The sequence below is a fragment of the Falco biarmicus genome, chromosome 8 (assembly GCF_023638135.1).
Source record: "Falco biarmicus isolate bFalBia1 chromosome 8, bFalBia1.pri, whole genome shotgun sequence".
Lineage (NCBI taxonomy): Eukaryota > Metazoa > Chordata > Aves > Falconiformes > Falconidae > Falco > Falco biarmicus.
In genome coordinates this window covers 25,065,236-25,079,490 of record NC_079295.1, presented here as the reverse complement: position 1 = coordinate 25,079,490, position 14,255 = coordinate 25,065,236, and the positions used below count along the sequence as shown (strand labels likewise).

The following is a 14,255-nucleotide window of genomic DNA, read 5'->3' as shown; positions in this document are numbered from 1 at the left end:
TTTTAATAATTTAAATTGGGAGACACATTGTAGTTTCTTACAGCTAACTTTGATCACATGAATTGGAAATCAGTGTGTGTTTCCAAATCCTTCTCTTGCTGCTGCAAGAAAAAGCATGACTTTGACGAGCCAGATTATAATCTGTTTTGTGCCATGAAGGACTTCCACAAACCTGTTTTTAATTCTAAAAATCCTAAGATTTTTGTTGAAAAAGTAAAAAAAAAAATGTAGAGTGAAAATATTTGTACTTTCTGAAACATCTTCCCAAGGTTTTTGGACATGGAACAGTTTATTTCTGGAAATCTCTCCTGGTTATTGTGAAATTCCTATAATTCATCTAGCTATCATTTGGGATAATCAGCATTATCTATACCTCTGATATATTTGAAAGAACGACTGATCATATGTTTGCCCCCATGCTATACATACCATAACAGATCAAGGCATAATACTTAGAACGTTCGCTGAACCTTGCTGTATAGTACTGGCATCTCTCTTTCCTTAAATTGCAAGTAATGCATTGTTTTCTGATAGGTTTACTTCCAATACTGATTCTAGGAGAAAAATAACATAAAGCAATATTTACTTTGCTACAACTAACTTCACATGTGTCTGTCTCACATTCTAAAGCTCAGGCACTGTACTTTCAAAGCAGGTAAATTTAAAAACAAATGTTTTCCCTTTTTATAATTTTTTTCCCCCCAGAGTATATTTAAACTTTAGATGCTGTTTCTCCTTAATTCTCAGATATGATCTGAGGTCAAGATTTAGTTAAAATAGCTTGTTAAATTACACTTTAATCATCCTCAAACTAAATTATTTTATTGACAAATCCAGAACTATCTTCTATCAACCTAGTATCATTAGGATAATGTTGATAACACTTACTTGTAAATATTCCTTCTTCCTGGATATCCTTCGAATTCATTGCTTGAATAGAAACTGCAAATTCATGTATATGTTAATAAATAATCCATAAAGTGATGAACTATGAACCAGCATCAAGATGAAAAGCTGTCTTGGAAGTTAATTTAGAATTTTTGAGATTTCTGCATGTGATGGAAGAGTAAGTTAAACTTATATACCTTTCATCTTACTAAATCTTTGCACAAATTATTAGATGACCAGTAAACCATATAACTAGGAGTTCTATCTTAATTCTCATGATCTAATCACTCCAATTATGTAAAGTGTATCTATCTATACAGTAAACTGAGAGAGAGACCATAAAAAGAGAAGTAACTGCAATTTGTATGAGCATCAACCACATGATTAAATTTAAGTATCTCTAAGTAAGTGTCTCTAAGATGGGTGATCGAAAAAAACAGAAAAATGAGGGCAATTTGCAAAGCATCTCCCATAAGTAAGCCAAGTTTGGAAACCTGTGCAGTGCGTTCGCATACAAATTTGTTGTGTATGCACTCAGATTAAAAACAAATTATACCTAGTTATAACTTGAGTTAACAAATGATGTTCAAATAATTGTCGCTTTTACTGACAACACTTACAACATGTTCTCTTCTTCATGATACTTACAGTGCATCATTTGTTACTCTGAAGATGTATATTGCCTCCCATTTTCCCCTTGTAATTTGAATTGCATTCTCCTGTGAAGCAAGACATAGATGTTGCTGAATATTGTAGAATTATTTCAAGAACTTACAGTAGATCAATGTAGAACACTTTGCTTGACTTACCACAGAGCCATTGATGTAATGAATATGCTTATAACCATTTTTGTCACTAAAAATTTTGTAGTATGAACTGCTGTCTGATGTAAAATATGGTGTAGAAACAAAGAACTGAAACAATGGAAGAAAAATGGTAGACAAGAAGTAAGTAAGACTGTCCAAGCTATTTAGCAGATTATAATACACATACTGAAAGAAACAAGATTACTTCATCGGTTCAGATGGGAGAAAGTAGTTTGCACGTTTACCTGTGATATTCAACCTCCCAGTCAGTACACATTACAGTTTCTACCCTGACATGTCAGATTTCTTAAGCTGATGATATAGATAGCTCAAGTACCCCACAAATGCAAGGTCTACTTATAAGTGGAATATTTTTTCTGTATATTCTGAATGACCTTTCTTTAGTTATTTAAGAATAGGTAGAGATGATTTTAAAAAAAAGTTGATGAATAAACCTAATGTGCACAAATGGTGCCAGGCTGAAAATCCTGTGGACCATAGAGTTTGGCTGATTCACTGAGAAAATACAGCACTCAGTAAATGGATATCTGAAGTTCCCATACTATCCCACTAACGTTAAAGAGCAGATTACCCCAGATAAGACCACTCAACTTTTGCTTCCTTTCAAACCATCACCTCTTTACTAAAATTGTCAGTCAAGGATGAGCTACTGCTACTGTGAGTTTTATTTTCAAAACTTGACTACAGAATGACCTCCAAGAACTTCAAACATAGCACCAAGCATTCCTGAGTGAACGTGACTCTTGAATAATACTAACGCAAGCTCAACTAAACCTGTGACCACAAGCTGAATTGTTCCAGAGCCTGCTTCTAATATTGCTAATGCTTGAAATCCCATAAGGGCTAATGCAGGGATTTATGCATGTGTGCAATTTCTTTAGCTCTAATAAAAATCCATTATCACAACCTCAAGAGAAGTGGCAAAAAAAGAAAGGGACCAAGTAAAATAACTAATCCTTGTAAATGTGTAATCTTCAAATAAGGATATTCAGGCACAGTGTGAGCCTTCACAATGTGAATCCCCACATTGAATTCTGGTCACTTCACCTGCCTGAGGAGCAGACATAAGCAATAATACATATTCACTGTTAGAATATATGATTGTAAATACTGATCTCATGCTCTTAAAGTTTTCTTGCAGGTTTGTTTTTAATGTGAGTTCCCAAATATAGGTGTTATGTCTCTTTTGAGATAAAGGTTACTGGGTAGAGAAAATTTCTTTTGCTTAGGGGTAACTGTGGAGAAGTATCAACCACCACTGTAAGTGGGGTATCTTTGAAGGTTCCTCCCTAGCTGAAGATGTGCAGCACTTGGCACTAAAACTATTCTGAATGAACAGGTTTTATTCTTAAAATGCTATGGTATGGCTGATATTATCTCTTGCCCTAGTGACATCAGAGGAATTCTACATCTGTTCTTTGCCTCCAGGATGCTTTTAAGAATTACACTGCAGTATGAACCTACCTCTTTTCATGACATCCATTCCTTCAGTATAGTGTCTAATCAGTTGGTCTAAAGATTTGCAAAACGAGACAGTGAAAGGGTTTTTAAACTCAGAAAGCAGGTAGCCAGATACTATGCCTAGCACAGCATTAAAAGTCTCAGACCTAAAGTGGAGTAGGTTTAAGCAGTAGAGGTACATGACTCAGAATGGTGCTTCATGTTTCAAAACACTCCTGTGAAGATGCAGAAAGCTTAGCTTTTAATTAAATCAAAATTGAATACATTATGAAAACCTACTCCGCCTGCCCATCCTGTTTGACTCTCTTCTATGTGCTGTTGATTCTGAAAAACAAAATCAAACACACTCTTTAAGAAGATCAAGATGGAGTTTATAAAAGTTCAGTATCATCAAATAAAAAATCTGTAGCTGCCTGTAAAAGAGAATTTTAGAATACTTGGGACTTGAAGTTTGTCTGAGTAAATAATATTACTGTATTAATACCAATATGTTAGTTAAGATATTACTTTTTAACAGCTATCATCAGAGCTAAATAACATGTAAAGTAATTGTTTTAACCTTATGCAAATTTCCACTGAAAGCAAGAATTAACAACTACTTAATCTCATTAATTTTTCAGTTAAACAACAGGTAAAATAATTTTCAGGAATAATAATATTAAAAATCTGTGTCAGATTTTCAGCTAGTTCATTTGACATATTTCCTTTCATTTCAAAGCTGTGGTGTTGATTTATAACAGCAGATAATGTGACTACAAGGTACATCTTTCATATGTAAACCTTGGAAATCTTAAAAACACTTTAACTAAGGAAAGTACAGGAAAATGAAGGGTCTCCATATTTGGTGCTTGACAGAGATATTAAAGGGCTTGATTTTCAACACTTTTAAAAGATCTCACAAATATATATTTAGAAAGAAGAATTAAGGATTGGCAAAGATAATGTTGAGAGCAAAAATCACCCAGGTTATCATATCCTGAGACTATGGATATAAGTTTAGCAGGTCATAACTCCTTGTAACATTACTAAAGCTCATTTTGAAAAAAAAAAACACCTTATACTGAGCATAAATGGATCAGTGCCTCCTGCAGCTAAAGATGCTTTTACATTTTTATTTTATGTTTTACTTCTAGAGCTTCTACTGCATTTTCAATACTTTCCTAAGAGTTTTTCATTGAAGGGTGTAATATCTTGCTTGGTGGATGAAGCAAGTGATTTAATATTTAACAATTCCGCATTCAACGATGTGGGGTTTTTTTACCTTGCAAATCTTTCTTTATACTGTTCATTTAATACATTATTTCTTCAAAGACTGAAATAAATTCAACAAATTTGCTTTCTAAAGAATATGGTTTGTATTTGTTATCCTCAGTGTAATCTCATTAGCATTCAGAACTATGCTTTCTCCCTTTCACCTTACTCCTTGCAAAGTGACTATTTTGAGCACAAGTTGCAGGTACTTGGCCCTTAGAAGACTGTTTAGTACTTTGCAAGGGCTCCACTGAGAATATGGATTTTACTTCTTTTTAAGAAAGAAAATTGGGATGTATTGTTTTGTATCTGCTTCCTGAATTTCTCTTCCTTTCTTTAAAATAAGGCTCAGATCCTGATGAAGTAGTATATTAAGTATATTTTTAACTTCTCTCATATGAGTAGTCCCATTGACTTCTATGGGATTTTTCTGTGTATTAAATTATTTACAGAATTTAATTAGAGAACTGGCATCTTTATAGGAAATCCCAGTTTCATAAACACATGCCTAGCTTTTAACCACATGAATAGTTTCACCAAAATATTGGTTTCTATGGTCTATTCACATGAGCAAGCCTTGAACACGTGAACATTTTTGATGAATCAATGTTTTAGGAACATCTTGTAGATTACATTTTGTTATTATTTTCAAGTACATAAAGCCTAGCACATTTATTGTACATTGGAGTCTCAATTTAATATAAAATCAACAAGAGAACTATTTTTGCCAATGGAAACGTACAAAGATATACTTTCTAACGGCAAATAGAGCTAATGCAGCACTCCCATCTGTTCACACTCCTTCAATTGGCCATTTGTGCAAACTTTAATGTGATAAAAGCATTGTATCACTGTATAAATATAGGATTATAGAAACGTCACTAGTGACTCCATAAATAAGGTTTTATGGAGAAATGCGATTAAACAGGGATCATGAACACAGTTCTGCAATATGTTAATTGTTCTGGTCTAGTTCCAGCAAAGCAATTAAGCACATGCTTAATTTTAAACACATAAATAGACCTACTGAAATAAATAAAAGTTAAGCTTGTGTTAAAGTACTTTGGTGGACTGTGATAGAATTCTAGAATGCTTGATTATTTTTTTCAGTACATTAAAATATTTAGTTATTAAAATGTAGGCTACTTAGAGGGGAGATAGAAAAATGTTAATGTACTTTAAAAGTGGAACAATTACTTAGGAAACACATCAAATGCTGCAGTAAATATGTATTCTTTCCTAATGAATTAAGATATTTCTCTGTGGAAAATTACCTAAATGATAGTATTTTTTAAAGAACATGACCTTAACTTCCTTTTAAATTTGCAACAATTGTCATATCATAGAGTAATAAACATTTTCAGCTTGGAAAGGTTGTGTCAATAAACTTTGAATTTATAATTTATGAATTATACAAAACACTTTTATAAGTATTGTTGCCTTTTATTTCCCACTAGTTGAATTTCTTAGCCTAATGCTAGTTTTTATAGGTGTTCTATACCATAAACTCTAAAAACAAGACATGCAAACAGCATCAATATTAAAAGACAACAAATGAGACTTCTGTGCTAGAGTTACTGAAATTCAGGGTAATCCTTTCCTTCAGGATCTATATGAATTTATCAGTGTTCAGTCTTCAGGCTTTACAGGGTCTTTTAAAGAAATGTTTTTTTCAAAAAGGCTTCTGTACATAAGATTTATAAGTATCTACATATAGGTATAGATACCTCAGCTATCTAAGCTATCCTGCTCAACAGAGCATGATTTTCCCTCTAAACTGTCTTAATGATAGAATGACATGTCTAAACAAAACATAGTGCTACTGTTGCAACTAGCCTGAAGTTCTCTTTTCAGATCTGAAAAAGGGATAGTTTTTCTGAAAACTTGTTTGCTTTCTCCAACTACATGATTTCATAAGACAGAAGAATTTCTCCCCCTTGAAAACCTGCCTTGCTTTTAATCTGTATGTTCTTTTAACTAATTTATCATTAATCGTAAAGGACATGATTTAGTCAGATTTAGTATGAAATTTCAATATAGTATAATATTTTGTTTAAAAATATAAAGATCCTATACGGTTCTACTTTTGCAGATAAGGAAGCAAGAATGAACTAAAAAACACTACTGAAAGCTGCTCAATAGCATTCTTCTTACTTTTGTTGCTTTGTTTGCTTTGATTGTTATTTAGGTGTCACTAAAAATATTTTGGTGATTTTATTTCTTGTTGATGCAGTTAATTTTTTTCATCCCTCTCCCAGCAATTAGAATATTGAAGAAGATATTATATCACTAGTAGCTAAAAGATTAATGTGATCAAACATTGGAAAATACAATTATGGCAGGTACAGAATTATTTCTGAAATTACTTCCAAATTATTTATTATAAATTATTATTTCCAAATTACTTTCAGGGCAAGATTAAATATACTTCTGCAAGGAAGTCAGAGCAACCTGTGCATGGCCAGTATTAGCAAATTTTCATTTAGCAAATATTAGCAAATGTTCATTTCAGCAATGTTAAATTTGTATTTCCACCTTTATTACCTCTGGACAGTCCCAAGTATTTGAGTCTCCTTTGAAGTCACAAATAGCTAAGACTGAAAAATTCTGGATTCTCTTTAGCCATTGCACACAGATTCGACTATCTGTTACCCAAGTAAGCCAAGTAAAATAATGATCACTAAAAAATAAAAGGAAAAAAAGAAAAATGGTGGTTATTAAAGAACACGAATATAGAAGCATTGCTACAGATTATGTCCCCCATATTGCTGCGTGGAAGACAATTGCAAAGTTTCTACTGTCTTAGGAATTTTTTTTTGTCCTTTGTAACAATGTATCATACGGACAGACAGAATCAAGTTACAACATTTCTAATTAGCTTCTGATCCCTTTAAGAGATGAATATATCACTCCGCTATTAGAAACAGAAAACAACTCCAAGGTTCAAGCATTTAAAACAGACAGATCCTTTTTTTAAAAAAAGAGGAGACATTTGAGGGCACATTACCTGGATGCTATGACTGCAGGAACTGGCACCTCCTTGGGACCAGATGCTTCAGCGTTAGTAGTGTCTACAATAAACACCTTAATCGTAGGATTTTTAGCCCCAGCCTTCAAAGAAAATGTTTTAGGTTATTCAAATCAGGCTCTGAACAATTCAGATCAAGGAAAATTACAATGCTTTTTGCAGGAAAGGAGATAGGTTACAAAATATGTATTCAGTTGAATATAATAGGGCAAATGTGGTCTTGTAACACCTCAGAGACACACTACAGCAAGAGTATGTTACTTAACTTTGCAACACTTTGTATATAAAGACGACCACCTTTTAAACAGTCAAATGTAGTGCCTTTCTATACAGAAAACATACTTGAGTGGGAAGCAGTGTTCTATTTGCAATGTGGAACTTTGCAGCACACACTACACTTTGGCACAAAATTCCAGAAGTATATGCACACGATTGCACGTGTTCTTTGACATCCCAGCAGTGAAATAAAATGGTTTAGCTTAAACTGATTTCATGCTTGCTTATTCATTGCATACATTATTATTTTTTTAATTCTCCTCTATGTGTGGTCTAAGCCACCCGGCTTTACTTTAGAACTGTAACCCAGATGACAGGTAAGTAACTTCTTAAGGCACATTAACATGATCACTTGCCATCATATGAACATGACAAGAGTCAGGAGAGCTCTCTAATACATGCTGAAGAAATGCAAACCCAAACCTTCTTGCCTTAGATCTGGCACTTGAAAGAAGTTAAAATCCAAAGCCCCTTGAGAACAAAAAGCCCTATGAAGTGTGCAAATAACCTGAAGCTGTCATAGCCTTTATTTTGCCAAATAAAAAATGTCTCATAATTCATTTACTGTAATGAAAAATAACAACTGCATAGTTAACATAACACAATAAGTAAACTGAACTGAAAAAAGGAAGGCTTGATCTTGCAAGCATGCACTTTTGCACATGCTTTTTATGCTTTTTACTCACATGAGTAATTTCATTTATTTCACTGATACTATTAAATATCTACAATCTTGAACATACCTATACCTTTTTCAGAACTTGGCCTAAGTTTGTTTTCTTTCATTAATTTAGACCACAATGGATTTAACCACTGTAATACAATAATTTTTAAGCAGAGTTAATTTTATCATTGTCATAACTCATTTATCAGCAGAAAGTAAGTCCAAAGAATGACAAAACATACCTTTGGGTATGGGATAATTATTTTTCTAGGATACTGGTCCTCACCAAAATATGAATATTCAATAACTGGTATGTCAGAATCATTAAATTGTACGTATGCTAAATATTTTCCACTTGGAGACCACCACAGTGCATACTTGGTTGCCAGCATTTCCTCTGAGAAAAAGAAAATAATCATTCATAACAGTGTATCATTGTAATCTAATATTATGTCTTCTAATCTATTTTAGCATTCTATTCTTAGCAACATAGTCATGTATAGAGAGTTATATTAAATAAGCAACACCAAACACATTGGAATACATCTCAATTCTGAAAGGCCTTAAAAACTCTCAAAACAGGCACACAGATCCCATTTAACTCACTTGCGTTTCTCCTGTGTGCATGCATTTTTTTAATTCTTTTTCAATCACTGATGTGCCAGATTTTCACCAAAATTAAAACTTCCATTAAAGCTTAATTCCCAACCACTGCGCCCAATCTGCAAAATTCTGATATAGTTTCAGTAACAAAGACCCGGAATTTAGATTACACACTATGAATACAAAATGCAGTCATTGTATAACAGATAAAATATGGAAATGAAGTATTCCTTAGGGATCTATAAATAATGTATCATCACAGATATTTTAGAATGGATTGGGAGAACCAGGTAAACAAAGCAATTAACATGTTAGTTGTTGCCCTTCAAAATTTACTTACCTTCATAGACCCAATCAGGAATCCCATTAAATATTGTATTCTGTTTCCCATCACTAGTTATTTTAATTGGTGCCTCTCTTGGACTTTGTTTCAAATAGATATTATTCTGATACACATATACCTAAAGACGAGAAAGTACTTCTTACGAGTATAGGCACCAATTACAAGGGTTACAGTAAGATCTGCAGTCAATGCTCCTACATTATAGCAGCAAGAAGACATAATAAATACAAAACAGGAAATAAATGCTTTGCTAAAAGTCCTTGCAAATTCTGCAAGAGTAGGTACCTCAGTAAATAAATTATACATTACAAACCAAATTCTATGTTCAACTATGTCACAACAAATCCTGAACAACTCCTTTGATTTTAACAAACTTCAGAGGATTCTGTGGCTAGCTTAGGTGTGGAAAATCATAAAAAAAATGTCTTTGAAACTTATTCAAATTGCTGCATTTTTACGAGACCCTCAGACAAAATGTTTCATGACTTTTCCTTCTGGTTCCACCAAAAGTAGAAGATAAAAACAAGTATGTAACAACTAAAAAGAAAATAATTGGACTTTTTCTAAACCTGTCAAAAGGCCTAGGTGATGTGAGATGGGACAAAAAAAGGTTTTACTTTGTCTGGGCTGGTTTGTTCCTTTCTAGTAAATTAGTTACCAAAAGAGACTTCTTGCAAGAAATACTTGCAGGCCTTGGGTATCTCTAAATGTCAATCAAATGAATGGACATATGGTTAAGAAGCCAGCACTAGAAACATAGCTTTCTTAGAAAATCAGGCCTTTTGAAGCTATAAGCATTTGTTAGCAACATCAGTGTAACATTTTAACTACTTTATGCTTTGAAAAAAACCCAAAGCAACTCCTAAAACTCTCAGATACAATACAAGGACTATTGTATTAAAGCATCACAGGCTATTAGTACTAGCAAGACAGGAGACTATATTCATTTTGTTCTATGTTCAGAATTCTTGATAAAGAAATAACAATATTTAACTTAATTAAGAGAACTAATATTCTCTTAGAACACAGAAAAAATCTAATAAATTGTCCATTCGTGTTTAGCCCACTCCCTGAGTGTTTTCAGAAATGAGTATGGTGTTTAAATTTTTTTTCTTGCACAGATATTTTGTCAATACCGGATAAGTAGTTAAAAAACCACTATTATTGGGCTGATGCTTTGGAACTGTTAATAAAAGAAGTTTCTGAACTTGTTACTATTTGCAATATGTCTATTATAATTACTGAGAAATACATACATGGCTATGAAGTAGCTATTAAAAAGATGAAAATAACATTTTTTATAATAAGAATATGGCAGCCATTTCCTAGAGTAAAAATTCTAGAAAAGATTTTAAATACTGCATCTCTAAATCTCCATAGTAAATTCATGTGTTATACAGTGCCAAAGGAAAACACTTTGGTTTTCAGATCTTGAAACTACTATATACAATGATGTTGGTAATTCTTGAAAAAAGACTGGTTAGTGAACTGCAACACATAATGTAGCTGAGAACATGGATTCTTCTACTGAGACACAGACAAGTTAAATTTTAACAAGTTAGAACTGTTTTGTCATTCTTGCTCACAACCAAGGTTAATACACACAGGCCTGTCAAAAATACAGCCTAACAAAATAATAACCAAAGGCACATAAATGTCTTCTAGCCACACAAAGCAAAATCATTCTAGTGCTTGGTTATCTTTACTGACCAATTTGTGTCCAACGGGTGACCAGGATATATACTGAATTTTATGTGGAAGCTGATTTTCTGTTACAAAACCACTAAAAAAAGGAAAGAAGTTGAGATGGCTTTTTGTGCACAGTGCAAATGCATCATTATATTGTACATTCATATAAAATTCATGAATGGCTAGATTTTCTAACAGCTTATTGTTTCTTGAGCAATGCAAAATTAAGGCAGGCAGTGAGACATGCAGTAATGTGATGTTTTCCATCAGTGCTGGTAAAGGCTTGCAACTCAACCCTATGAAAACATATCCAACAGCCTATGAAGGCAGCTGTATCTCTTCCTAAATACTGCACAAGCATCTATAGTTATTTGCTCTATCTGCAGTCTCAGCAAGTTATTGGGAAATGTGAACTCAGGATACAGCACACTGAGGCAAGCATAACAGCAGCAGTTACAACATTTATTAAGGATCATGACCCACATGCAGTACCTCTCTACTCACATTAGCTTGCAGCAATCTTTGCCTGTCACCTTGAGCCAACAATTTCCCAAGAGTAGAGCAGCTCAGTGCAGCCCCTGTGCTCAGAACTAAAAAGCATTTGGTCACGCAGCTGCTTATGGCATAAAAAGGTGACTGGGGAGGAAGATTGCCGCATTCAAACTTGGGTAGAAAGAGGATTGGTTTGGGGAAGATCTTGGGAAGGAGACCAAATGCCATGGGAGAAGCTGTAAACTTTTCAGGAACCCAGGATGGATAGTTACAAGTTCACTGGAGTGCTAAAAGACATGTGAGAGTTTTAGGGAAGCTAAATATTAGATCAACAATAAAAAGGATGAATTAGTAAACGGAAGGGCATGGAGACATCATGTGTGAGACTGAAGTGGACTGAAGCAGCCAAGATAGGGTGGGAGAAAATTATGCAAAGAAGAAAAAAACCCGATGAGAATCCTGGGCAGTAAAAGTTTGAGGGCATGAAATATTAATTAGTCCAGATACCTGGAAGAGTAGACGAAAGGACTGTATGATATTCTTAGAGGCCACCTTTTTCAAGCTAACAAGTAACCTGACAGATTCAGGCAGGCAAGAGCAAAGCCAAGTGGTAGTCACACTACTGTGGAGTTTTTCAGTTGAAATGCTTGCAAGCACATCACTAAAGAGTATTCGCCATATCTCTCTGTAAGAAATACCAGGCCTTACCCATATATGAGATCATAAATGTGGTATGATGCTGTATAAGAGTATCTCCACAGCTGCAAAAATTAAGCAAGAAAATAATATTATTCACTTGAAAAAAGACAATCTAATTAAAAAAAATCAGCTGTCTTTTCACAACCTACCCCTTTCTCAAGTACCAAGAAATATTTATCTATGGCAATCGCAATGAACAACATACTCAAGAAAACCAAACATTTCATTAAATGATATATTAATTACCTTTGAATAATTGCTTTCCAGAGCTATGAAATATTTGTCTGATGACAACACATAATTTGAAGCATTAACTTGTTTCTGAAAGATTAAGAAATAGATTAGATTCTAGTAAAAAACCTTTAAATAACGATTTGATGAGTAAGGTTTTAATCCACTCATTTTTAAACTGGCACTTGAAACACAACTGTATTTTGCTGCCTTTTTATTACTTGAAATGGTACGTACCATTGTGCTGTTAGTCATGATGGTAGTTGGGTAGTTCATTTCAACATTGTAAAGAATAATATCATCTTCTGCAGACTGATGAAGATATTCGTTATCTTTATAAACAAGATAAAAGGGCTGTTACCTTGCACAAGAAGATACTATAGAACAGATCTGTTCTATCAAAGTATTCACACCCCTGTCAATGAGTAGATTTTGAGCAAATATCTTTTGGCATCTACATATTTTTTTCTAATGATGTGAAGGCACAGCATTACCCACAAACTGTCTTCAGGGTTCTTGAGTACATTTTCAAGATTACACACTGCACACAGATCAACTAGTTAATCTTATAATTAAATGCCAGATTTTATTCTGTCATGTCTGATCAAGAATACCAGGTACAAACCTGTTAGAAGGTCAGTATCACAATGTTTTAAACAAAACATTTAAGAACTTTGCTTATAATTCCACCAGAACTTCCTCATTTGTACAGATTCTGCAGATAACAGCAGTACCATGTAACTGACACTACATAAATGATACTGCTCTTACTCACACAGGTCCTAGAAAGTGAGGGTGAGTGGCCTTCAATGAGAATGGAATTTAACCCTACCTGTGCTCAAGACCTGAGCCTTAGTTCGGTAGACAATGAGATCAGAATTTTAGTTTCACATCATTATTTTCACTGCTATGAACAGAGAAGGAATTACATACTTGGTGTAGCTTGAGAGAGAGTGAGACATTAACAGTTTAAAAGCAGCCTGAAACAGTGTATAAGGTGTTCATTTTTAGGAAATTAGATCACCCTTGGATCTTTTGAGCACGTTTCTCTGATTTGTGTAACAGCATTTGTGGTGATCTTAGGCACCCTTAGGAAGAGAGGCTCAGTTTTAACTCCTTGCTTCAGTAGAAAAGTAGACATATGGGATGCTGTAGGCATGACTATCTATGGAATCTATGGCATGGCTTTTGCGTGAGCTTTGTGACTGTCAAGAGAAAAGACAAGTCTAAGTGAGAAGGATATAAAGAGGGAAGGGAATATTAGGTTTAGGTGATATGCTGCCTACATACTTCAGACATTCAGACAGAATTCTAACAAATGGTGACCTAATTTTTAAATCATACAAGTGATGTCAACATACTTCAAATTGTTAGTTGTAAAACTTTAACTCCTGTTAGCAATGTCCTGGAAAGCTTCAGTTCAGTTCTAAAATTGTGAGTTAAAACTAACTATAAAACTAACTTGGTATAGTTTTATAACTTGCTTGAGGCAGTGCATAGATGGGAGTGGTAGTAGTGTGTGAACTAGAATGCACCCTGATCTAGCACAAGCCTTTTGATGCTGCTGCCATTCAATGATAGCAAGACTAGTGTTTCAGCCACATACAGACACATATATCACCAGCAATTAACCTCACACCTTTACCTTCTACCTTAAGGAACTTGCTTAGAAACTCAACCTTATTTTTTATGCAATGCATTGAAACTCAGGAATTTCAGCTCTTAAATGAGATAAGAACAGCTGGACTCATTGTGGAGCTACGTACTACTGAAAAAAAAGAATGAGGTCTGTAACACAGGCTA

At 34.0% G+C, this 14,255-nt stretch overlaps 1 protein-coding gene across 3 annotated transcripts in view; it reads right to left on the bottom strand.

Moving 5' to 3' along the window:
* FAP (fibroblast activation protein alpha) overlaps positions 1-14,255 on the bottom strand; it is a 45,141-nt gene that overhangs the window by 17,941 nt on the left and 12,945 nt on the right. For 2 of the 3 annotated variants that reach the window (XM_056348005.1, XM_056348003.1), the window contains 13 exons: positions 12,690-12,784; positions 12,468-12,542; positions 12,231-12,283; positions 11,052-11,124; positions 9,339-9,459; positions 8,638-8,792; positions 7,435-7,538; positions 6,972-7,107; positions 3,456-3,500; positions 1,698-1,802; positions 1,537-1,607; positions 889-942; positions 430-554 (listed from right to left, as the gene is read on the bottom strand). In XM_056348005.1, coding sequence (XP_056203980.1) covers positions 430-554; positions 889-942; positions 1,537-1,607; positions 1,698-1,802; positions 3,456-3,500; positions 6,972-7,107; positions 7,435-7,538; positions 8,638-8,792; positions 9,339-9,459; positions 11,052-11,124; positions 12,231-12,283; positions 12,468-12,542; positions 12,690-12,784 — 1,212 coding nt within the window. The remainder of the gene's footprint in view (positions 1-429; positions 555-888; positions 943-1,536; positions 1,608-1,697; positions 1,803-3,455; positions 3,501-6,971; positions 7,108-7,434; positions 7,539-8,637; positions 8,793-9,338; positions 9,460-11,051; positions 11,125-12,230; positions 12,284-12,467; positions 12,543-12,689; positions 12,785-14,255) is intronic. The other variant, XM_056348004.1, reaches the window with a different exon arrangement.